General features: G+C 42.3%; 1 protein-coding gene and 1 long non-coding RNA gene across 2 annotated transcripts in view; one reads left to right on the plus strand and one right to left on the minus strand.

The window, feature by feature from the left end:
• The first annotated feature begins 427 nt into the window (after nucleotides 1-427).
• On the plus strand, nucleotides 428-13,296 carry LOC126630634 (uncharacterized). Its single transcript, XM_050300789.1, has 16 exons — nucleotides 428-716; nucleotides 819-902; nucleotides 1,019-1,092; nucleotides 1,200-1,233; nucleotides 1,323-1,381; nucleotides 1,505-1,619; nucleotides 1,750-1,787; nucleotides 1,964-2,061; nucleotides 2,190-2,245; nucleotides 3,613-3,883; nucleotides 11,021-11,136; nucleotides 11,533-11,589; nucleotides 11,738-11,803; nucleotides 11,898-11,972; nucleotides 12,122-12,212; nucleotides 12,807-13,296. Exons 1-15 carry the CDS (start codon nucleotides 456-458, stop codon nucleotides 12,182-12,184), a joined length of 1,467 nt encoding a protein of 488 aa, XP_050156746.1. The 5' UTR covers nucleotides 428-455; the 3' UTR covers nucleotides 12,185-12,212; nucleotides 12,807-13,296.
• LOC126630659 (uncharacterized) overlaps nucleotides 4,628-13,313 on the minus strand; it is a 37,770-nt gene continuing 29,084 nt past the window's right edge. The window contains exon 2 of the long non-coding RNA XR_007626061.1: nucleotides 4,628-7,091. This is a non-coding gene — a long non-coding RNA (uncharacterized LOC126630659). The remainder of the gene's footprint in view (nucleotides 7,092-13,313) is intronic.

Consider the following 13,313-nt stretch of genomic DNA (forward strand, 5'->3'; position numbering starts at 1 on the left):
GAAAAAAGAGCAGTAATTTTTTTTTGGTCAAACTATAGAAGAGCATTGTATGCATAGGGTAATGCTCCGTAAATTAAATGATATGTCACTAATAAGAAATAAGTACGTTAATCAACACTCAATTAATAATTCAATAATCAATAACCACACTATTTGGTTTAAAAATTTGATCTCCTTACCATTACCAATACGTACAACATTGTTGACATAGCTGTTGACACTTGGAAAAGTTGTATTTTTTCAATATGTGCAGAACACAAATGAAACACCACATGTATCATTATTTAATAAAAAAAAAGACACTAAAAAATATTCTTTGTGTTTTTTACTAAATAATAAATTTTGTTAGATTAGATATTAAATTAACCACTACAAAGTTCGAACCTATCCGTCATGGTGGGCTTTAACACTTCTTCTGATTTTGTATAATAAAATGTGACGTGGCGTGACACGCCATGTCCAGGCGCACTGAAAGATCTCACCCTCCAACTGCAGCAACAATGGGATTCCACCCAGACACACAGACGATGAACAACAAAGGCAAAGCAGTCGCCGTCTCAAGCCCCAACATCAACGACATCGACGACGACAACGTTAACATCGGCGTAGACGACTTGGATTTGGACGACGACAACAACCACAGAAGTAGTGGCGTCTCTTCGACTTCCATCAGATTCTCGTCCCGCAACACTTCCTCCAAATACGACTTTGTCAAGGTTCTTCATTTTCCATTTTTTTCGATTTTTTCTCTCGATTTTCTGTTTGGGTCCCAAGAAAATGAATCAGAAATCGAATATCATTTCTGTTTTGCTCATCAGGTGAAGGTCTGGCTGGGTGATAATGCAGATCACTACTATGTTCTTTCCAGATTTTTGCTCAGTCGAATGTTGACTGTCACTAAGGTATCGATTTCAGTCGACCCAATTCAGTATTTTGGTTCAACTGTTTGTTTGTTTTGGTAACTTGTAATGATTTGATCATGTTATTCAGTGTGAATTTTTTGTGTGGTGATCTGTAGATCCCGAATTATGTAGCGATTAAAATCGCGCTGGAGCTCAAGAAGCTGCTGATTGACAACAGCCTGCTAGATGTGTATGCTGTCTCCACATTGATTCTTTTTTGTTATTCTGATTTTTCTTGTTGTTTTGTTTGGATTTGTATAAATGGTTTCGCTTTTGGGTTCACCTGATGCGTTGCAGTTCGCAGTCCGATTTGGAGGTGAATTTGTTTAAGGTAATGTCATATGCTTGTGTAGTAGTCGGAAAAGTAGTGCACTTTGCAAACTTTCTAGATGCTGATTTGGGTTCATTCTGTATTTGTAGCTTATGGAACGAAGGGGTTATGGGGAAGAGTACATAAATCGGTACAAGATGATGACCAGGTCAGTCTAAAATCTATATACTCTTAGGAAGTGCCTTGAAACCGAATAAACAAAAGATGGTAAAATTTTGCTGAATTCTATTGTAATACCAGTTTTTTTCTTTGTTGAGACAAATTTTTACAGATTTCACCATCAACGAGTACCATTAGTTATTCTTGTATGTGGAACTGCCTGTGTTGGAAAGTCAACCATTGCTACCCAACTCGCACAAAGACTAAATTTGCCTAATGTCTTGCAGGTTCTAATATTTGTCATCTGTCATGCTCTCTCTCTCTCTCTCTCTCTCTCTCCCTGCCTCCCTCTCCCTACTGTTTTCAAGGTGCATAGAGATGTCTTTGACATTTATTTTTCCTGTGTAATTGTTACAGACAGATATGGTATATGAATTGTTGCGCACGTCAACAGAGTATGTCCCAATTTCATACATTTCCTTTGTTTTTCATTTGAATGTGCACCAAAACATAGTTTGCAAAAGAATAGTGTGTCCTATGTTAAGCTGATTAGTTAGTGTTGCGTGTGTTGAAGTCCTTTGTTTTGATGAACAATATTGGAATGCTCATTCTCTCCTTTTATCCAATTCAGTGCACCATTGACATCTACTCCTGTATGGGAACGAGACTTCAGCTCCTCCGAGGAGTTAATTACTGAATTTTGTAGGGAATGCAGGATTGTCCGTAAAGGTAATGTCTTTATTAATCCATCTGCTGAGATGTGTCAGATGACTACTTTTGAATTTATAACCTTGAGAAATCAGAAATCTCTTTTTGGCTAGTATATTGATCAAAGCTCTGAAACATGTGTTTATCAGGATTGGCTGGTGATTTGAAGAAAGCTATGAAAGATGGAAAGCCAATAATAATAGAGGTGTGTTTATTTATGAAGTCTGTGGATGTCAATCACATTGTGACAAACTTTTGTCCTTTCAAAGTTTTTCCTCTTTCTATCTGTTCCTTTTCATTTCTTTTTTATTATGGAAAGGATCTGTTTCAAGTATTAAGCTTGAAAAAGCTCATATAGATTCACTACAATATTTTTGTTCCCTCCGTGCTTAGTTTTCTGGAGATTCTGCTCAAGTCTCAATTATCTGGTTATGTACCTGAACCTTGTCTTGAAGTGAGAAGATGAACTTTTATTGCTCTATTTGCTTAGGTTGGTAATTTTCAGTAAGAAGTGTCAGAACAAATTTTATATTGACTACTTTTAACAAAGGATTGGGTGTGTGTGTGTATATCGTATGGCTTAAGAATCTTTCCTCAAGATGTTCCAGTTTGGGTGCTAAGTTCGTGCGTATGTTAAAAAATCCATGATGTTCGCTGCAATACATTTTGCGGATGTGACTTTCTAGTTTCCTGGAGAGAGAGAGAGAGAGAGAGAGAGAGAGAGAGAGAGAGAGAGAAGAGAGAGAGAGAGAGAGAGCGAGAGAGAGAGAGCGAGAGCGAGAGAGAGCGAGCGAGAGAGAGAGAGAGAGAGAGAGAGAGAGAGAGAGCGAGAGAGCCAGAGAGAGAGAGAGAGAGAGAATGCGAGAGAGAGAGAGAGCGAGAGAGAGAGAGCGAGAGAGAGAGAGAGAGAGAGAGAGAGCGAGCGAGAGAGAGAGAGAGCGAGCGAGCAAGAGAGAGAGCGAGAGAGCGAGAGAGAGAGCGAGAGAGAGAGAATGCAAGAGCGAGAGAGAGAGAGAGAATGCGAGAGAGAGAGAGAGAGAGCGAGCAAGAGAGAGAGAGAGCGAGAGAGAGAGAGAGAGCGAGCGAGAGAGAGAGAGCGAGAGAGAGCGAGAGAGAGCGAGAGAGAGAGAGAGCGAGAGAGAGCGAGAGAGAGAGAGCGAGAGAGAGAGAGAGAGAGAGAGCGAGCGAGAGAGAGAGAGAGAGAGCGAGAGAGAGAGAGAGAGAGAGAGCAAGCAAGAGAGAGAGAGAGAGAGAGAGAGAGAGAGAGAGAGAGAGAGAGAGAGAGAGAGAGAGAGAGAGAGCGAGGGAGAGAGGGAGGGAGAGAGAGAGAGAGAGAGCGAGAGAGAGAGAGAGAGAGAGAGAGAGAGAGAGAGAGAGAGAGAGAGAGAATGCTTACCATGGCACTGCATGGACTATTGAGTTTTTTAATGCTGAAAAATAAAAAGGGACTTTTTTTAAGGTCGTATATGTGAATTATTTGGATGAACAATTTATCGATGACAATGTCATAAGCATTAGCAAGCTTCTGTCCACTTAGTTTGGATGATTTCATTTGTTTGATGATAATGGCAGGGAATACATTTGGATCCAAGCATTTATTTAATGGAAGATGATAATAAAACACAAGCACAAGAGAAAACTCAGGAGGCAGACCCAGTTGCAGTAGATGGTACCAAAACACAGATGGAAAACAGTTCACCAATTATAAGCGGAAGTTCTTCTGAAGTTTTCAACAGTGCTGCACATGTCAGCTGTGAAGAAGGGACACCAACTAACAAGGTGGACAAAGTCTCGGACCACCTGGAAGCTATTGACCTAGCCGGAAGTGTTTCTGAGGAAAAAGGTTGATCCCCACTCTGGATAATTCTCAGATTGTTTATGTTCTGTTCCACAACAACAACAACAACAACAAAGCCTTTTCCCACTAAGTGGGGTCGGCTATATGAATCCTAGAACGCCATTGCGCTCGGTTTTGTGTCATGTCCTCCGTTAGATCCAAGTACTCTAAGTCTTTTCTTAGAGTCTCTTCCAAAGTTTTCCTAGGTCTTCCTCTACCCCTTCGGCCCTGAACCTCTGTCCCGTAGTCACATCTTCGAACCGGAGCGTCAGTCGGCCTTCTTTGCACATGTCCAAATCACTGGAGCCGATTTTCTCTCATCTTTCCTACAATTTCGGCTACTCCTACTTTACCTCGGATATCCTCATTCCCAATCTTATCCTTTCTCGTGTGCCCACACATCCCACGAGGCATTCTCATCTCCGCTACACCCATTTTGTGTACGTGTTGATGCTTCACCGCCCAACATTCTGTGCCATACAACATCGCTGGCCTTATTGCCGTCCTATAAAATTTTCCCTTGAGCTTCAGTAGCCTACGACGGTCACACAACACGCCGGATGCACTCTTACACTTCATCCATCCAGCTCGTATTCTATGGTTGAGATCTTCATCTAATTCTCCGTTCTCTTGCAAGATAGATCCTAGGTAGTAAAAACGGTCGCTTTTTGTGATCTTCGCTAGATTGCTCCGGTCATTAGTGTGGATAAGTATATAAATGGATAGAGATAGGAAAGCAAACACAAGATGTACGTGGTTCCCCCAGATTGGCTACGTCCACGGAATAGAAGAGTTCTCATTAATTGTGAAGGGTTTACACAAGTACATAGGTTCAAGCTCTCCTTTAGTGAGTACAAGTGAATGATTTAGTACAAATGACATTAGGAAATATTGTGGGAGAATGATCTCGTAATCACGAAACTTCTAAGTATCGGAGTGTGGTGTCGTCTTGACTTGCCTTATCTGTCTCATAGGTAGATGTGGCATCTTCTCTGGAAGTACTCTTCCTCCATCCAGGGGTGGTATCTTTAACTGGTGGAGATGCACAAGGTAATGTATCAATTTCACTTGAAGCTTACTTGTAGTTTCAGGCTTGGTCAAGCGCGATACAAACCATGTAGTAGGAGTCCCCCAAGTCGCCGAGCTAGGGGGTCTGCTGAAAGAGGTGACAGACAAGGTAAGCAATCAGAGCTCCGACTGATTGTTCACCTTCTCCCCATCTTGCAGCAGCATGAAGGATAAAGAGAAGAAAAATGAGAAGAGATGATATGAGATACTTTTGCTTTTGAAGAAGTAACTTTCCATAGGCTTATTCTTGAACTGAGCTGCAAGGTTTTCTGGTTTCCTCCAGAGTATAAGGCCGACTGAAGAATTTGGGGGTCAAAACAAGTCCATCAAATCTAGAGTACGTTCCACCCTGCTGATATGGGATACTTTTGCTTTTGACAGAGTAATGGATGTATCGGCACGTGTGCTGTTACGCTTGTCTCCACATGCTTCCTTGTATCCTTCGCACTTGCCCTATCTGTTCCTCAAGCAGATGCGGAATCTTCCCTGGAAACATAAGATGTTGAAGATGAGTACTCGAGAGCAATGCCAGGTAAGTAATCAGGTAAGGGGTTCCAGGCAGTCAGTTCCTGGCTGGAAGCTTGATTCCAAGTGCTGACTGATTGCTCTCTTTCTCCTTGTCTTGCAGGTAAAAACAAGGCCAAAGGAAAAGACAGGGAAAAAGCATGATATGGGATACTCTTGCTTTTAACCCTGATGATATGAGATATTCTTGCTCTAGTATAGCTTGTTTGCAGAGGTATTATCGGGGGGAAAGAAAGCTGAATATTTCGAAAGGCTTCGTTGGGAGTGCCCTCTCAGATATGATGAAGGGTTGAGCATTTTTGCAGGTCTGCCTGTCCGTTGAGGATGGAGGTCGACATATATAGGAGTCTCCCTAACAACAAGTAGTAATGCTATTCCTTTACCCTGCTTGGTCATAGCACGGTAGTGGGAGCTGCCAGTTTCACATGTTTTAACTCTGTCAGAGCACTTTGAAAAAGTGGTCTGTGGTATCTGGCTCTCGAGATTCGGAGAACGATGCCTCTTCGATTTTTGAGAAAGCAATCATGCTGGGGGTCTGGCTCTCGAGATTCGGAGAGCAGTGTCTCTTCGATTTTTTTAGGAAGTAATCATGTTGGGAGTCTGGCTCTCGAGATTCGGAGGGCGGTGCCTCTTCGATTTTGGAGCAAGCAATCCTGTTGGGAGTGTTGTCTCGAATGTGAGTAAAGGTTGGGCATGTTTGCTAGTCTACCTTGCCACGAAGCACAAAGGTTGACACACGGACTTTCCAATTATCCAGCAATGGTACTGTTCCTTTACCCTCTCTTCGCTTTTGAGAAAGTAGTCATGTTGGGAGTCTGGCTCTCGAGATTCGGAGAACGGTGCCTCTTCGATTTTGGAGCAAGCAATCTTGTTGGGAGTGTTTTCTCGAATGTGAGTAAAGGTTGGGCATGTTTGCTAGTCTACCTTGCCACGAAGCACAGAGGTTGACACACAGGGACTTTCCAATTATCCAGCAGTGGTACTGTTCCTTTACCCTTGTAGGTAATAATATGGTAGCTAGACCTTCAAAATTTATGTGTCTAAACTTTGTTAGTGCTGTTTCTTTACTATTCTTTTACCTTTCTTGGTCAGAGCGATGTAGTGGGAGCTGCAAGCTTCACGTGCTCAACTTTGGCAGAGAACTTTGGCAAAGTTATCTGTGGTACCCATGAGCTATTGTTGTGTGTGGGAAGTGGGTGATTGAACAGTAAGATTCATGTGCTTTCTACTTCACCAGAAGTCTTCGACAGAATGCCCATAATTTCTGCAAAGCTGAGTGTGCGTGTGACAGGTGCTGACAAGGCTAGAAAAGTAGGTGCCTCTTCGATTTCTGAGATCGGCCCTCGTGGTCTCTGAGCAGCCCAGCTTTTGAGAAAGCGAGCGCCTCTTCGATTGATTCGGAGAACGATGCCTCATCGATTTTTTAGAAAGCAATCATGCTGGGGGTCTGGCTCTCGAAGATTCGGGGAGCAGTGTCTCTTCGATTTTTGAGAAAGTAATCATGTTGGGAGTCTGGCTCTCGAGATTTGGAGGGCGGTGCCTCTTCGATTTTGGAGCAAGCAATCTTGTTGGGAGTGTTTTCTCGAATGTGAGTAAAGGTTGGGCATGTTTGCTAGTCTACCTTGCCACGAAGCACAGAGGTTGACACACAGGGACTTTCCAATTATCCAGCAATGGTACTGTTCCTTTACCCTCTCTTCGATTTTTAAGAAAGTAGTCATGTTGGGAGTCTGGCTCTCGAGATTCGGAGGACGGTGCCTTGTCGATTTTGGAGCAAGCAATCTTATTGGGAGTGTTTTCTCGAATGTGAGTAAAGGTTGGGCATGTTTGCTAATCTACCTTGCCACGAAGCACAGAGGTTGACACACAGGGACTTTCCAATTATCCAGCAGTGGTACTGTTCCTTTACCCTTGTGGGTAATAATATGGTAGCTAGACCTTCAAAATTTATGGGTCCAAACTTTGTTAGTGCTGTTTCTTTGCTATTCTTTTACCTTTCTTGGTCAGAGCGATGTAGTGGGAGCTGCAAGCTTCACGTGCTCAACTTTGGCAGAGAACTTTGGCAAAGTTATCTGTGGTACCCATGAGCTATTGTTGCGTGTGGGAAGTGGGTGATTGAACAGTAAGATTCATGTGTTTTCTACTTCCCCAGAAGTCTTCGACAGAATGCCCATAATTTCCGCAAAGCTGAGTGTGCGTGTGACAGGTGCTGACAAGACTGGAAAAGTAGGTGCTTCTTCGATTTCTGAGATCGGCCCTCGTGGTTTCTGGGGAGCCTAGCTTTTGAGAAAGCGAGCACCTCTTCGATTTCTGAGATCGGCCTTCGTGGTCTTTGAGCAGCCCAACTTTTGAGAAAGCAAACGCCTCTTCGATTTCTGAGATCAACCCTCGTGATCTCTAAGCAGCCCAGCTTTTGAGAAAGCAAACGCCTCTTCGATTTCTGAGCAGGCGCCTCTTCGATTTCTGAAGCTCCGTCGAGTGCAGATTTTTATAGAGGCTGGCATTAAGTTCCAAAGCACACTTGAATCTCCACCAGTAGAAGCTTCATTCTTGCACTTCTAAGATCTTGATTTGTCCGACCTCTTCTCTCTTCAACACCTTTGAAAATGTCTGGCCCCTCCGACCGTCGTTTTGACTTGAACCTTGTTGAAGAGGCAGCCCCGCCTTCTCCAGACAACATATGGCGCCCATCCTTCGTCTCCCCTACTGGTCCTCTTACCGTTGGGGATTCCGTGATGAAGAATGATATGACCGCTGCGGTGGTGGCCAGGAACCTTCTCACTCCCAAAGATAACAGACTACTTTCCAAACGGTCTGATGAGTTAGCTGTTAAGGATTCGCTGGCTCTCAGTGTTCAGTGTGCAGGTTCTGTGTCTAATATGGCCCAACGCCTATTTGCTCGAACCCGCCAAGTTGAATCATTGGCGGCTGAAGTGATGAGTCTCAAACAGGAGATTAGAGGGCTCAAGCATGAGAATAAACAGTTGCACCGGCTCGCACATGACTATGCTACAAACATGAAGAGGAAGCTTGACCAGATGAAGGAAACTGATGGTCAAGTTTTACTTGATCATCAGAGATTTGTGGGTTTGTTCCAAAGGCATTTATTGCCTTCGTCTTCTGGGGCTGTACCGCGTAATGAAGCTCCGAATGATCAACCTCTGATGCCTCCTCCTTCTAGGGTTCTGTCCAGTACTGAGGCTCCAAATGATCCCCCTCCGGTGCCTTCTCTTTCTGGGGCTCTACCGACTGCTGAGACTTCTCCTAAGCAACCTTTGTGAAGGCTCCCTCTTGTGTGTTTATTTTGACTCATGTATATGTACATATTTGTAGCTTATCGGGGATATCAATAAATAAGTTTTCCTTCATTTCAACGTATTGTATTAAATACACCAAAGCCTTCTTCGCTAAGTTCTTTGAATTTTCTTTTGTTGAAGCTTGTATGTTGAAGCTTTCTGAGTGGAGCATGTAGGTTGGGGTAGTGTTCCCTTAATTTCCCGAGTGAGGAAAACTTCTCGGTTGGAGACTTGGAAAATCCAAGTCACTGAGTGGGATCGGGCATCTTCTTCGTTTTCAAAATCCTATTGAAAAGGTCAGTGAGCCATGTTATACCTGTCTCTCCCAAAAGTTTCCACACTTCGATTGGTATATTGTCTGGGCCTATTGCTTTTTTATGCTTCATCTTCTTCAAAGCTACAATCACTTCTTCCTTCCGGATTCGACGATAAAAAGAGTAGTTTCTACACTCTTCTGAGTTACTCAACTCCCCTAAAGAAGCACTCATTTCATGTCCTTCATTGAAAAGATTATGAAAATAACCTCTCCATCTGTCTTTAACCGCGTTCTCTGTAGCAAGAACCTTTCCATCCTCATCCTTGATGCACCTCACTTGGTTTAGGTCCCTTGTCTTCTTTTCCCTTGCTCTAGATAGTTTATAGATATCCAACTCTCCTTCTTTGGTATCTAGTCGTTTATACACATCGTCGTAAGCCGCTAACTTAGCTTCTCTGACAGCTTTCTTCGCCTCTTGCTTCGCTTTTCTATACCTTTCACCATTTTCATCGGTCCTCTCCTTGTATAAGGCTTTACAACATTCCTTCTTAGCCTTCACCTTTGTTTGTACCTCCTCATTCCACCACCAAGATTCCTTTTGGTGTGGGGCAAAGCCCTTGGACTCTCCTAATACCTCTTTTGCTACTTTTCGGATACAACTAGCCATGGAATCCCACATTTGGCTAGCTTCCCCCTCTCTATCCCACACACATTGGGTGATTACCTTCTCTTTGAAAATGACTTGTTTTTCTTCTTTTAGATTCCACCATCTAGTCCTTGGGCACTTCCAAGTCTTGTTCTTTTGTCTTACTCTTTTGATATGTACATCCATCACCAACAAGCGATGTTGATTAGCCACGCTCTCTCCTGGTATAACTTTGCAATCCTTACAAGTTATACGATCCCCTTTCCTCATTAGAAGAAAATCTATTTGTGTTTTTGACGACCCACTCTTGTAGGTGATCACATGTTCTTCTCTCTTCTTAAAGAAGGTGTTGGCTAAGAAGAGATCATATGCCATTGCAAAATCCAAGATAGCTTCCCCATCCTCGTTTCTCTCCCCAAAACCATGGCCACCATGAAAACCTCCATAGTTGCCTGTCTCCCTGCCCACGTGTCCATTTAAATCTCCTCCTATAAATAACTTCTCCGTCTGAGCAATTCCTTGCACCAAGTCTCCAAGATCTTCCCAAAATTTCTCCTTCGAACTCGTATCCAACCCTACTTGAGGTGCGTACGCACTAATCACATTGATAAGTTCTTGTCCTATTACAATCTTGATTGCCATGATTCTATCTCCTACCCTCTTGACATCTACAACATCTTGTACCAAGGTCTTGTCCACGATGATGCCAACACCGTTTCTCGTTCTATTTGTGCCCGAATACCAAAGTTTAAACCCTGAGTTTTCTAGATCCTTTGCCTTACTACCAACCCACTTAGTTTCTTGTAGGCACATAATATTTATCCTTCTCCTCACCATAACTTCCACTACTTCCATAGATTTTCCCGTTAAGGTTCCTATATTCCACGTTCCTAAACGCATTTTGCTCTCTTGAACTCTACCCTTCTGTCCTAGCTTCTTCACCCTCCCCCGTCTAATAGGATCAAAGTACTTCTTTTGTGTGTCCCGGGTAAAGTTGATAGGAGCATATGCTCCCAAACAACTTTGAGTGGAGTCGTTCGAAAAGAAGTTTCTATGGCCCCCTTGCTCATTTAACACTGCATCCGGGTGCTGATGGAGATACAGCGACCCTTGCTCACTTATCACTGTGCTCGGGCCACACAGCGCGCCACTTACGGGTGACGCCCTAGCTTTAGCGCGATTTTGTTCTGGATTCATTTTCATAAGGATTCGACGTGATCATGGAGTGCCGGCTGTCGACTACCTGACGCCCTCCCCCTCCTATTTTGGTCAGAAACATAATTAATCAAAAGGCACAGGGCAGACTTGAACATTTAAGATGTCAGTTCTCTGACTACTTTTGTGCGATCCAGGTGAAAGTGTTACTGATCCAGAGTTGAGTAAAAGTACTTCTGTTAAGAAAGAGAAGTCTGGTACCGAACCAATTATTATACCTCTAGTTTTGAAGATGGCTGAGTTTGATCATAAGGTGCGGTCACATTCTCTTTCACTTATATAGTTTATTTTAGTACAAACTCTTTTTCCCACTGTCCTTGTTTTCTGTGTGAGTACGTTTTCTTTCACAATTAACTTGGCATTTATGCCCAGAAGTAGTTGTGACTGCTGTTTTTGTGCATGCACATTTATTAGTGCTGTCCCCGCTCTCCTCTCTTAATCATAGGCCTCTAAATCCTGAATTGGTATCATTTAGAAAACGTATAGTTCTTGTAGAAAAATGAATACAGATACTCATGCTTTTATTCTTGGCTCTTGGTAAAGAATTTCTTGAGTTTTCATGTTGGTGATGTGAGTTTTTCGTTGTTTCTGTTCTTCTCTGAATCTTTCCCTTGTTTTGTAATTTGTGTACCTGTACTTCTCATTGCAGGCATTACTAGAAGAGGTGATCTCGACTCGTACATTTAGTGATAAATCTATAATCCAGGTATCAAATATTTTTTGTTATCCATGAAGAATGCTTAAATGTTTGTTAAATGAAAGAGTTTCCAATCAGATTTTCATTTTTCACTTTTTTTCAAGATAGCTTATAAGTTGGAAAAATCCCCTCAAACCTTCGTATTTATCATATCCAGGATAAAGATAAGCTAATACGCAACTTAAAGACCATCCAGGATTATCTTTGTTCATTCAATTCGCAGGTAAGTTCTTTCATGTGTTGTAACTCCTTTAATCTTTGATATGGCCGATTGTTTATTATTGGTTGTCTTATTCTATCATCCTTGATTCAAACAGGGATTGACAGTCGTCAATATATCATCAACCACATTTCCGCAAACACTGGATTGGCTGCACGGGTATCTTCTTGAGGTACTTATGGTGAACTCTTTTAAATTTGTGCTGCCCTGGCCTCTTTAATGCTGCTGAAACCTGGAAATTTTGGATGTTTAATGCCTAACTGGTGGCCCCAAATGAATATGAGAAAGATACATTAACTGGTTCCTTGTTTCTCTATACAGTGTATAGAGCATGGTATTTCATCAGTGTCCAATGGAAATAGTAGGCGGCCTGCGAAAAGTTAGACTGCATTCCGATGTTAGCTGAAGGCTGGTATGATTTGGACTTCCATTCTTTTGATCTATTTTTCTCTCTATATGCGTATGGTACATAGATTAGGTATTTTTAAACAAAATAATTACATGGTAAGTTCAAATGAAAAGGGGAAGGTAAAACAAACACGAAAAATATTATGCTCATGACCAGCTTTACATTTGTTGATGCACAAAACCGGAGGTCTTGGAACAACGTAAATCCGACCGTGAATCTGCAAGAAATGTAAATAACACAAGATGTATCGTGGTTTTCCCCAAGGTTTGGGCTACGTCCACATTGATATTGTATTTATCTGAAGGAGAGAGAGAGAGCCTCTGTAATGAATCTAAGAGGCTCTGAGAGTGAGAGCTTGAGGGGGTGAGGAGCCTTAGGAATTGGTCTCCCCTCATTGTGAGGGTGAGGAGTCCTTTTATAGAATAAGGGTTCCTTGCTTATTACATATTTGCCCCTTCCTTTATTACATAATCACATTTAAGTCCCCCGAGTATTTGTACGAGATCTTAAATACGGAGGCCCTAAGTATGGTATAAACAACATTCATTCCCTTGTGCTAAAATTCATTCCTTGATATCTGTTTTGTGGTTCACGTAGAGCTGGAGAAAAGAACCAGTAACGGTTATGAAACAGTGATCGGCTGGACGATAAAGATCAGCCGATAAAGATCAAATGTCGGGAAACAAAACGGAGAACAAATACTTATAAGCACCTTTGCAGCAGCAGCAGCTTGCAGAGCAAATTTCTACTTGCATTACTTGTTCTTTGATACGAGACGCCAGATTTCAACTAAATGCAGCCTCTTTAATGCATCCAAGACTTCTCCAAAATTCAATTTTTCGATACGAGATACCAAGTTTCGGATAAGTTGTTGTCTTCGTATTGTACGTATGTAAAATCAGTCATTAAGTTGTTGTCTTAGTAGTGTTCGTATGTATAACTTAAGGGATACTGTATTTAACATAATGATGTTCTTAACCACTTTTTCGACGATCGACCTTTGGACAGCGTCAGTTGTATGTGCATCTTCTTCGCCTTTTCTGTGTATATATCAACAAAGAGACGCAATAAATTGTCCATCGAGTAATGCTAGGGTTACCATAT

The sequence above is a fragment of the Malus sylvestris genome, chromosome 7 (assembly GCF_916048215.2).
Source record: "Malus sylvestris chromosome 7, drMalSylv7.2, whole genome shotgun sequence".
NCBI classification, from domain to species: Eukaryota; Viridiplantae; Streptophyta; class Magnoliopsida; order Rosales; family Rosaceae; genus Malus; species Malus sylvestris.

What these genes read in the sequence shown, in the direction of transcription:
- LOC126630634 (XM_050300789.1), top strand. Translation starts at nt 456, where the DNA reads ATGTCCAGGCGCACTGAAAGATCTCACCCTCCAACTGCAGCAACAATG. An exon ending in ATGCAGGATTGTCCGTAAAG is followed by an intron (nt 2,062 to 2,189) that starts GTAATGTCTTTA and finishes TGTGTTTATCAG; the next exon opens with GATTGGCTGGTGATTTGAAG. An exon ending in GTGATAAATCTATAATCCAG is followed by an intron (nt 11,590 to 11,737) that starts GTATCAAATATT and finishes TATCATATCCAG; the next exon opens with GATAAAGATAAGCTAATACG.